This window comes from Falco rusticolus, chromosome 2 (assembly GCF_015220075.1).
Source record: "Falco rusticolus isolate bFalRus1 chromosome 2, bFalRus1.pri, whole genome shotgun sequence".
In the NCBI taxonomy this organism is placed as follows: Eukaryota; Metazoa; Chordata; class Aves; order Falconiformes; family Falconidae; genus Falco; species Falco rusticolus.
In genome coordinates this window covers 42,338,005-42,350,456 of record NC_051188.1, presented here as the reverse complement: position 1 = coordinate 42,350,456, position 12,452 = coordinate 42,338,005, and the positions used below count along the sequence as shown (strand labels likewise).

The 12,452-nt window shown below is 36.1% G+C and overlaps 1 protein-coding gene across 2 annotated transcripts in view; it reads left to right on the top strand.

Moving 5' to 3' along the window:
• The window catches only part of KLHL1 (kelch like family member 1), a 228,455-nt gene that overhangs the window by 75,538 nt on the left and 140,465 nt on the right, over positions 1-12,452 (top strand). For both annotated transcript variants that reach the window (XM_037377835.1, XM_037377836.1), the window contains exon 3: positions 2,501-2,637. In XM_037377835.1, coding sequence (XP_037233732.1) covers positions 2,501-2,637 — 137 coding nt within the window. The remainder of the gene's footprint in view (positions 1-2,500; positions 2,638-12,452) is intronic.

The following is a 12,452-nucleotide window of genomic DNA, read 5'->3' as shown; positions in this document are numbered from 1 at the left end:
AGAGGAGGAGGGAAAACAGTCTATGAACAATGTCTTTAGGTACAAACTGAAGGAAAAGCTTGCAATTTATAAGTGGTTGTAATGGTTTAACCCCAGCCAGCAACCGAGCACCACGAAGTAGTTTGCTCACTGCCCCTGACCCAGAGGGGTGGGAAGGAGAATCAGAAAAGAATGTAGAACTCTCAGTCACTTACCTAAATTACATCTCTGGTAGGTGTGAGACATTGAATCTCATACAAAATAGTTGTGGATTTCCCTTTTTGCTGTGACTTTTTTTTTTTTTAAACAAGCATCTAATAACAGTGAAACAAGTCACTTATTTTTAAGTGGTCAGAAAAAAGTATTTGAAGGAGGGCTATAAGATTTTTAGTTATCTTTGTTGACTAAATACACGCTTGTGATACACAGTTGAGATAATAAATAAACAAACATAGAAGTAAATGTTCCTCAGTGGTGAATAAATAAATAAATAAATAATGAATTAGGAGTCTGTGGTGGTAGGAACAAAGTATATTTCTAATTTCATCTTTTTGTAGCTGTCCTGTCTCGCTTGGTGGCAGAAGGGAGAGGTTTTTAATTCTTGGAGAGGCAACTAGGGATAACTACAGTTACTTGGAGACTTAGGGTAACACAGCGGTCTTTACTGTTTTATTTACTTATTGCAGTTGGTACGTGGTGAAGAAAAGGTATTTGTAAACTTGAATTCTTAAATCTATAGCACGAGAAAACAGACTGATCTATAAACTTGAACTCTCAAAATTCAGATATAGGGCTATTGTACAAGCCAATAGGGAGGGAAAGAAGGAAAGAAGAAAAGAGAAAGTGTTCACCACCCCTGGGTCCCATGTTGTCTTCATCTGCAGGACCTGCGATCCTGTCTATGGATTGCAGGTAGTCCTTAGGCAGTGGGCACTTGTGTGTGCCTATGTGGGATGCATTTTTCTGTCTTTGGTCTCTGGCCAAACTGAGGCTGGCGTTTAAGTATCAAGGCACATGCACATTAAGGCTTGTGGGAAGTTCTTGAAATGAGTCACGGGATAGTATCAGGATCTGGGGTGTCTCCAGACTCCTGCCAGAATCCCCTTTGATTGACGTTATTCTCAATGCACAGGTGCTTTGCCTCAGACTGCATGACCTCTAGGCTAGGTTGTGGGCACAGAAAAGTGCCGCCTCACCTGTGCAGAGTGTACCTGCACCTTTCAGTTCTTAGTATGGCAAATGTTTAAGACATTCTGAGACTTATGGTCAGTTCTGAATAGTCCTTCACAGTAGCCATCTATTGGTTTTATTAATTACTTGAGTATAAATGTGAACTGATTATGAATTAGGATCTTTACTTCTAAAATTCATGATTGCTAGAGTTGAACAGAACATGAAAAGTCCTAAAACTACCACACCTAATTATTCATTGCCCATCATTTGAGCCAGAGTAAAAATCATAAATGTGTTCTCAAGCTGTGCAAGTTGCAGGTAAAATATAGTGGCTTAAAGCACTGTAAAGTTATGAAGCCAATTCAAACTGTCGTATTTTACTTTGCTATTGGGATGAGCTAAAAGAGCAAAAGCAATCAATTACCTTTTTTTTTCTTTTCTTGAACAAAATAGTTAACAGTATACAAATGGCTAAATATTGGAAACCTCTTGGTTTCCAAATTCTCCAGTTGTGATTCTTGTGCCTTTTTTCAATGTGTTTATATATATTACGTTTTCAAATTAAGCCAGAAATGTGACCATCTTTTATGGAAGCCTGTGGTACACTATTTATAGTTGTACCACATTTCTAGCTCAAGATCATCTGTGAATATTTATTCCTAAAAAAATCATAATATTACTGTAGATGGTATTTAGAAGAATGCCTTAGCTTAAGGCCCCAGTAATGACTGGTACTTGCTGTGGCTTTAATTTATCTAAATGAGATCCCTAAACAGGCCATGCATGTTTTGTAAGTATTTTGGAATTATTTTCCTTTGGAAATGTTTCTTAACAAAAACATTGCATTACACCATTATTGTATTTTTTTTTAAAGTCTACAGTAGCATGTTAAGCTACTAACAGTTTTACTGAAGGTTGAAGGATTGTGTAAAGTTACATGCTGTTAATAAAGTGTATAAAAAAATATGCTTTTAAGAACAATGAAGGGTACCTCTAGAGTATGAAATGTGTTTCACTAATAAGTTGTATTTTATATGAAGAGGTTATCATGTTAACAGTTGGGACATCTGCATGACTGGAAAACTATCAGAAAAACAGCTCTAATTTCTATGCCTGTTTTCTAGTCATATGCTAATCTACCACTTGGTTCATATCGCAGGACAAAAAACCAAATTAGAATTAAATGTCACGCTGTATTTTGCTGCCTACATGTATTAATAATATATTGCTTCTGGTAATTTCTAATTACTTAGAAAAGATGTTTTTTTAAAAAGTGTTTTTTATTAATATATGAAATTTCTAATACATATCACAATGTAAATAACACCAGTTTCTAACTTTTTTGCAGACTTGTCCTCAGTTCTGTCTCTGACTACTTTGCTGCCATGTTTACAAGTGATGTTTGTGAAGCCAAGCAAGAAGAGATCAAAATGGAAGGCATAGACCCCAATGCACTGTGGGATCTTGTTCAGTTTGCATATACAGGTATTGTACTGCATACATTATACAACCTATAGAGAAATATGTTAATAGTTTTGTTTGCTACATGGCAATGAATTGTATTTATTTTCTAAATATTTCTTCTTTTTAATCTCAGTCAATCAAAATGCTTATTTACCACTCCTAGGGCTGAATTCAGATTGTTATCTCTAGTCTCTGAACTGTTAATATGTCAAGCTTGGTAAGTACAAGAAGACAGTCCAGAAATTATTTTTTTTTGTTTGTTTTCAAATACTTAGAAAAGTGTGCATCATATGCATATGATTCCGATTACATGAGTTCCTTGAAGGAGCAGTTGTGTTTTTTTGAAGAATAGCTCTATATTCCTGACTCAGTCAAATTTCAGTTAAAAAGTTACATAAATCTTTTAAAATTCCAAATAATAAAACATTTTAGAACGTTTTATTATGAGTTGGGTGTTGTCACTTTCATTTCCTGTTATAGGCTGTTACTCTGTTGAGTAATGTAAACTTATGAATAACTCATAACTCAGAGTTAATAACTCAGAACTTCCTTTTGACTAATTATTACATTTTAATGCATAATAGATTTGGGTTTTATCTTTCTAAAACAAGCTGTTTTGTACAATGTATGTCAAGTGCATTAATATGACAAAATACTAAAGTTACAAAACAAAGTAATTAAGAGAAGAAATGCCAATAATATTTGTAGTCTGAATTTGTCTCCCCTTGCCTATGAATCATGTAAGTATAAAATATATGCTGTTTTCTATTCGTTTCCTTAAAGATATACTCATATCGTTTAAATTAAGTTATATCATGATGTTTCTGTTGAATATTTGATTTTAGCTTCAATTTTAAATGGATAGCCCATACCCTGCAGTTTTAACGCTTTCTAAATATACATATATTAATTTGATCATAAGTTGCTGTTTGCTTTCACATATTTAATCAGGATATGTGCTGTTTATTTTATGAAATAATAACTTTACTGTCTTAATAGGAAACAGAAACTGTAAATAAACATAATTCAAGTTTAAAAATACTCTTTGTAAGAATCATGTTTGAGAAATTCAGATTCTAGGAATGTTAGACCATCTTCACTTAAATAGTACTCTACATGTTCAAAGGGTAGTGCCTTCTCCCTTCATCTGTGGTTTTGCCGTTCATGAATGTACATCATCCAGAGGGTTTCAAGCTAGGGATCCATGAAATGAAGAACATGTAAGTAGTTTCCATCAAGCATGAGAAGGGTACAATCTGGCTAGGTATGAGTGTAAAATTAATGGCACAGGAATACCAGGGCAAAATCAAGAATACCTTGCTGCAGAATAGTGAAAGACCTTACTGGTAATGTTAAATCATTCTGTAACAGGAAAGTAAAAGGAAGAGGAGATAAAAGGAAGAGGAGGGACAGTGGTGTTCCCCTGGGAACAGAACTGTGGAAATACATAGGTACGGTGTAGTTCTTTTGCCTCAGTTTTCACTAAAAGATCACATGCGAACACATACCACAGTTAATATTGACAACAAAAGACAGAATGTAAGTGTAGATTAAGAAAAGAAAGAGATGCAGAAGGAAGCAAAACAATACCTAACTGTTTTCAATATGAATGAAGCTCCCAGAATTTTATTGGTTATCTCTGAGAACTTTGGAGACTGAATAACGTCCTGAAAAACAAACTCTTTCCACTTTCTGCAAAACATAAAGATTTTCAGCTGCTTTTCGCTCCTTGATTTGTCTATGTCTTGTAATGTACTGTGTTTATTATATGGGGTGGAAAACTTGGAGGTTTGTTCTTGGTGTTAGGTGAATAAGGACCGGCCTTCACAAATGAATGAAAAGTGTATACCTGAGGAGTGTAATTCCAGTGTTTTCTAATTTGCCTCATGTGAATTTGCATCTGTAATGTTCTTTCATATAAACTGTCACATAAAGCCCAAACTACCTTAAAAATGGCAACATTATGTGCTATTGTAATGTCACATTGAAGAACTGGAAACTTAAGTTGGTAACAAAGGTCTCTAATTTCTGTTACTTGCAGTGGTAAAACTAAAACATGATCTTTTTATTTCTAATCCATTTTGGAGACCAAATAAGACTTAAAAAATGTCTTCTTACATTTACACTTCAAAAGGAAATTTCACAAATACTTGCTGACAAGGTAAGAGTGATGAGATTCAAGAAATGTGAGTCCATTTTGTGTGCTAAATAAGAACATGTATTGGATACCATGGACCTTTCTGGTTTTGATTACTTGGTCTTGCATTTCTATTCCATCAGGTTCTTTGTCCTGACTTACTCTGCTTTATCTTGATGTATTCTCAGCTTGTGTCCTTATCTCTTGAAATTCATGTAGGATTATTTCTTACCATATCCCTTCTCTCTGCATCAGATGTTTTTATAAAACTCCTAAATTTTCTAGCTACAGTTATTCTACTAAATTAGTGCTAGGGAACAATTGCAGGCAATGGAAAACGATCATATATATTGATCCTGGCAGCGTTAGTCAAATCCAACTAGCAATCTCTAACAAACGCTGGGTATAGCCTCAATAAGCAGGCTCCTCATGAACGTGGCCAGCCTTTTACAGAGGCCAAGAGCACTGAAAAGTGCTATGGGCAATCCAGTGATAACTCACAGGTGATCAGGGAATTCCTAGAACATGGTCCCAAACTTACTCAGTTTATTGAAATTAAACACAGTCTTTTTTCTTGGTTAATCATTCAGTTTTCCAATGTTCTTTGCCAAATCAAAACCTGTCCCCTCAAACCTTATTTTTATCCCCTTCCCTTTCATTCTGCCATCTCTCATGATTTATCTAGCTTCATAGTTTCTTATATCTTTTCTTGCCCTATCATTTGTTATTTAACCATAGAATCATTTGGGATGGTAAAGACCTTTAAGATCATCAAGTCCAACCATTAACCCAGGACTGCCAAGTCCATCACTAAACCATGTCCCTAAGCATGACATCTATGCATTTTTTAAACACCTCCAGGGACGTTGATTCCACCACCTCCCTGGGCAGCCTGTTCTAACGCTTGACCACCGTTTTGGTGAAAATTTTCCCCTAATATCCAGTCTAAATCGCCCCATGTGTAACTTGCAGCCATTTCCTCTTGTCCTATCGCTTGTTACTTGTGAGAAGAGACCAACAGCCACGTCGCTACAACCTCCTTTCAGGTATATGTAAAGAGCGATAAAGTCCCCCCTGAGCCTTCTTTCTCCAGGCTAAAAAACCCCAGTACTTTCAGCTGCTCCTCATAAGACTTTGTCTCTAGATACTTCACCAGTTTCATTGCCCTTCTCTGGACACACTCCAGCACCTCAAGGTGCTGATGTGTTTATGTGTTATGATGATGTGTTTATTATCAAGAACCATTTCTTATATAGATATTGGAGATTTTAGAAAATCTTATCAGGTAGAAAAATAAGTAATATCTCAATGGACAGCAAAGAACAACTAGCTGGGTAGCAACACTAGTTAATTTAATTTAGAAAAAACAAACAAACAAACAAAAAAACCCCCACCAACCACAAAAAAGGTGTGTATTGTCTCTTTGCCAGTTGCGTGAAGTCGGGATATTACTTACTTTGCAAAGGAAAATGAACATTTTTAAACTCTAATGAGCTTCAGAAAAAACTTGCCATCTGTGAGAAATCAGCATGTTAAATAAACCCAGTCATGTTTTCAAGGCTCTATGTATGAGTAAAGTTGGACAAGTAAGATACAATGTTAATTTTGGTGGTTGTTGTTTGGGTTTTTTTCCTTGCTTCACTTTTTAAAAACTTTTTCTTTTCTTCTAAAATAAGCAGTACTTTTGGACTTCTTTATTGTATTTCTTGTTAAAGCTATTACTGCTCTGGTAAATAAAAAGAGTCACAGTGCTTATTGATATTATGAAAGGTTTTATACCATGGTAAATTTTCCTCCCTGTATCTGCTGAAGAGGTAGATGCCAGAATCATGACACAGTATGAAGCCGGACTGTGTTCACTCATGTGTAGGCAAACAGGCTTCTAAATAATTGGCAAAGTAGAATTACATGGTGACTAGCAGAGCATCAGGTCCTGTACAGCCTTGATAAGAGTAGCTCCTGAGTGAAGGCAGGTGTCCATCGACGAGTAGTAACAGGAAGACAGAAAATTAGTCTGCCAAAAAAGCTGATTTAAAAATAGTTAAAGTTTCTGTGAAAATTCAATGTGACTAATCATAAAGTTAATGTGATAGATATACCTATAAAAGACAATTTGATTAAAGCTGAAAAAAATTTAGATGTGTTAAAATGTGTACTATAACCTATATCTTAGATAGGCTTTGGGGTTCTTTTGGAAGAGTTTTTTTAACACATATATAAAGGATTAAAACTGAGGAACTTAATTTTGTAAATAAATTAATCAGGCAGTGGCTGCATATGATTTTATCTGACAAGCATAAAGTTTTCTAATTATATAAGATAAATTATAATGTAATTACAAGTTGTACAGTTCAAAATATATTTATATGATGTAGATTTATTAGTAAAATGCTGCATCAAAATTCTGTGCTTCTTGTAGTTTGCATAGATTGTCAAGGGTAAACCACAAAGGTTTTCTCAGTTTTTCTTTTGAAGGATGTATTTGACCAGTAAAAAATATGCAGCTTCAATACAAGGTACAGGTTTTAATCTATCCACACTTTGCTGCATTTGATTGGTTTATTTAAATAAACAAAATATATTTCATCTGTAATATAACAAAACTATAATTTAAGAGGAAACAAAGCTTCCTCTTTTGTGTGTCTGTTGACTATTTCATGTCAGCCAGCTGAGGAACTCTGAAGCCAACACTTATGTGCAATGGCTTATGCAGAAAGTGCTTCATTTTTGAAGCAGAAAGGTGACTGACAGCAGAAGATCTAGGATTAAGCTCCTAATGCCCTGGGATACCTGGATATGCATTCTTTGATCTTTTTAGAGTTCAAGATAAGAGCAGTAATACAGAAGAGTATTTTTTTACCTCATTTTCTTAGGTAATGCTTCTTTCTTGATCTCAAAACTTGAGTTTTCATTATTTGCAAATATACTTAAATGTTTTAGATAGGACTGGAACTAGAGATTGAGTTTCTGGTATTATGCTGCCATTGGTGACTCTGGGAGCCTTCCTTTGAAGTTACAATAGAGCTGTGAATTTACTATAGATTTCCTCATACTGCATCAGACTATCTAATTAGTATGCATTCCCAACAGTGATCAGAAGAATAGGCTGGTGCTTTCATACCGTTAATGAAACTGAAAAAGCAAAAATCAATTAACTAACAAAAAAAATCCTTGATTTCTTTATGTACATGTAAAAAAATGGATTGTGGATCATACGTGGAAGAGCCCTACTGTATAGCTTTTAATTGTATTTTATTTGGGAGATTCTTTAATTAAAGTACTGTCAAGTGTCTTCTCTGTCAGTGTCATAACACACAGGGGTCAGACAGCAGGGATGTAGCAAGAAAGAAACTGCCTTTAAGCACAAGGACCCTTAGATTCATTCAAAACAGAAGCTTTATTATTTAAATATCCTAGGGAGGTTTGGTTTTTTGTTTTGGGTGGTTGTTTTTTTTTTTTTCCTTAATTGCTGAAACTCAGTTTTCTATATGAATAAACAATGAGAATGATTCTTAGCACAGTTTTGGCCTGTGCCAGTTTATAGTGTTCTTACAGTCCAGGGGTTGTTGCAGCCACAGGATTGTTCTTCAACATGAGGTTTGACTGTGACTGCTGTGGTTTGGAAAGTGACAGGGTTTAGTGTGTAACTGAAGACATTTCATTCCAGTTAGTCTCAGTACTAGAGGGAAGTCCCAGACAAGCTTAACTTAATAAATATAAGGCTATATGTATATTATTAAAGGCATCTAATCAACCAGACAATCCCTGGCTCTTAGATGATGGTAGCCTGTTTACAGTGTTTCAAGCTACTCCCCTCTAGAGATACCAATCAAATTGAGAACTAGAGACCCCTGATACTGTGCATATTGTGAAGGTCTTTGCCTCTAATTCTGTGACATGTTGAGTAAGTTCAAGAGCTGTTTATTCTGTGGTATCATGTTAGAGATCCCTATGAACATGGACCATCTCTAGCGCTTTTTCAGGAGACTGTTACCTGCTGTTGTCCCACTACATTTGCTCTGCTATGTGCTTGGCTTTCTCACTACATTTGCTCTGGCATATAATTGATGGATGACTTTGCACTTTCACAGAATAAGCCCTTGTGAATTTCCATTCACTTTAGATGGGAGATCAATTGTTCCAGGAACTCTTGGATGAGTGATAAAAAGGACAAGATAAGGTAATTGAATTGACCTGAAAGACTGTTAGGCATTGTGTAATGGACAGTACAGAAAAATGGTCATAAATCATACCAGATGATGGTAGATCTTGAATAGACTTAACTACTGAATATAGAAGATCCTCTGTGAAGTTCTCTTCCTGGAGCAGATACTTGTCATAAACTTATTCAGGAGTCAATAAAGAGAGAGTTACAATTATCCACAGAAGCCTTGTTAGTTAGGGTTGCTCTAATTTAGGAAGTGGGAAGGTGGTAGTGATCTCGTGATCTGCAAAGCCATCATTCAGATTATCTGTCCACAGATGTTTTGCATTGACTACACTTCCAAGATCATATGTACCTTCGCTCCAGTTACGTTTCTTACTAGTGCTGGAGCAACTGACAAGATTTAAGTTTTCATATAGTGTGCCTCATTAAGTTCTTACTTGTGCATCAGCAAAACCGTAGTGCAACACTAAGGATTATTCCTGGATTGAATTATGAGCTATACTGTCTGTGTGTACAGTGCAAGAATCTTCCAAGGTTCCCCGCTGTAACTGTAGGACTAGACCGTCACCCTCCTCCACCTGGATGTCAGCCTGCTTGGAATCAAATACTTCACTACATTGACTCTCTTTCTGATCCTAAAACGACCTGTGGGTTTTCACATGACTCAGGTCTGTGGGAAAGATTTTATAGACCCATTTAGTTTAACCAACTGCAGAGACTGTCTCCTTAATTTTTTTGGGTGGTTAATTCCTGCTCTGAGGATCTTGTGTCCAGCTGGAGCAGATGTTTTCCATTCCTGTCACTGAAACACTACATCCTTGCTGACTTCTGGAGTTACACAATAATATGAACTGTTACTGTTCCTCCTTTTACCCAGGATACTCCCTTAAGGGACAGAATTTGCAGTTATGTATTAGGAACCAGCTGTTTTTTCAGTCTTTTCATGCAGTATATGAAAATTGCTTGGAAAAGAGCTCTGAACTAGATATCTATAAATTGAGTATTCAGAACGATCAAAACTGTCGTGGGGAGATAGCCAGTGACTGTGTCTCCTTGTACTGTGGTGCAACCTGGTAATCCTGAGAAATCAGTAAGAATGAATTCAGGCAGACCCTGGGAAGCACTGAGTGTGGAGGGGGAGAACAGTTACCTGAGTGCACTGGAAGGTGCATTTGTAAAACTGTGCCTTGCTAGGTTCAAAGTTCTCAGTCTCCAAAGAGAGAATAAACCAAGCACTGGAAATTCATACAGGACATGCCTGAAAAGTGGAATGCTATCCCTCTTTATTGTCAATGTCATGCTGTTGCCTAAACAGCATCAGTGAAGTGATCAGACAGGCTGCAGTAGCATGATCTACCTCCTTGATGTGCTTATTTCTGGAATTCCTGCAGTGGAGACGTGTACCTATATCTATTCTGCTGAGCTCAGCTGCCTAGCTCTATATTCACAGTTCCAAAAAGAAGCAAAAAATTCAGGAAAATCACAATGTCAGTTTGTGAAAGAGGTCCTCACCTTTCAGGTGTTTCTCTGCTGCTGTCCCTACATTGTAAAACATACTTTCATTCCCTTTCTATTCTGTGCCCATCAAACAGCGACTGTGCTGAAATGTACCCACAGAACAGTATTCATTTCTCCCAGCAGTGCCATCCAGCCCAAAGTGAAGCAGATTTCATTAGGCTGTTGGGTGGACTCATAAGCAAAAAAACTTTTCTTGGCAATTGATGCCTCCATCTCTGTAACTTTTTGTTCTTTAAACATGGATTTGAACTGCTCGGTGCTACCACAGCACAACCTGCTGAAGCGTCACCTGAGAAGATAAGTTCATTCTGACAGAGGTATTTCTGTTTCTGAGCCAGCTTCAGAATACTGCTCCTTCAAACCTGTAAGCTGAGCTCCTTTGTCCTTGAGACATTTTTACTTTTTTTTTTTCTTTTCCTCCTGCCCACCCCCCCCACCCCCCGCCCCACAGAGGTCAGAGCTTGATTGTGTTCAGTGTAATAGAAAGGTTATGTCTGACTGAGAGATAGATACTTAGCGTGTGTATTGTGTAGTTTTGATTGTGGCTAAAGGACCTGTGTGAGGCAGGTCATTTGGGATATTTCTGGAAGCCCGGGCCATGCACTGGAAGCCAAAAATGATATACCCCGCTTCATGCCATCCATAAAAAGTGACCACTAGAATAAAATCTCCCTGAAATGTACCTAGTGTCTAGTACAAGCCTTTTGGAACGACGCCCTCCCCTACCTCCACCCCCTCTTTGGTATGAAATCTGCTTTTGTTTACAAAAGCAAATTCCTGGAGTGGTTTTCAATGTGTGCAGCATTATGAGAAGGACCTGCAGGCTGGAAGTAAATCTAAGTATTCAAGTCCATTGATGAAGAAGCATCAAGGGAAACTAAGGCCTTATGTCTGAAATGAACTTTTGGGAGTAATTCATCTACCACCTTATTTGGTACATGAGTGCAAGCTTTGTTCTGTTGGCAATTTAGTTAGTAAATCCTGTTTATATTTGTGTATTTTTGAGGTAAGCTTTGTTTTGGTATTTTTTCTTTGTTTGTTCCAAAATGTGAGGTTTCTATTCTTTTATATATAAAATGAAGCTTAAAATTTCCAAATATAATGACTGTATAATAGCTGAATTATTGGTGATGTAATTATTAATATATTAATCATCTACTTGGGTAGAAACTAGTAATCTTTAGTAAATAAGTTCATATTCTAAAAACTTTTCTATAGCCAATGGAAAAACATATCTTCAAGTGTGTTTCAAAGCACTAATGTATCTTTCATCAGAGTTTATAAAATATGAAGATAGACTCACAGCTAAAATTATTTGGTTTTATTCTTGTTATTTGTGTGTATTGCTTACAGGTGACTAAGTACTAGTATCTAAAGTGAGATAAGGCACATGAATGGCTGTTGCTTCATAAGGAGAAAGTAGTATCTTAACGACTTTTTCTAAAAAGCTGATATGTATATTTCAGTGGACAAAATTTCTTTAAAAGGATGACTTTTCAGTTATACAACAGAGATGTTTTGTTGGTATTTTTCTAGACCAAGAGATGAAAAGGTACCACATATTTTGGCTAATACACTTTTCTGATCTTTAGCCAGACGTTTGCAAGAAGGTTCCTGTCCAGGGGGGATTTTAAGTTGTTAATAGGATTTCCTTATCACTCTGCAATATTGTAATTTTCTGTGCCATTTAAATACAGTGGACTTTGGCAGTACTCACAAATGACCATGTGATTAGGTCAGTTTAGTCTACTTAAACAAAGGTGTAGCATGATTAGGGTGTAAATAATCATACAGTTTTTTAAAAAGAGTGAAGCTATTTGTTTTATAAGAATTCTCATATTACTGTGACAGAGGTATTTTCATTTTTTACAAACTACATATTTTTATGGCTGCAGAAACATTTATGACATTATTTTAATACATAATTTAAAAATAAAAATTTCATATAAAAATGTTATTGGAAATTAAAAATTCTCATTATTTTGAACTCATGTTAGGTAGTGAAGAGTTCAA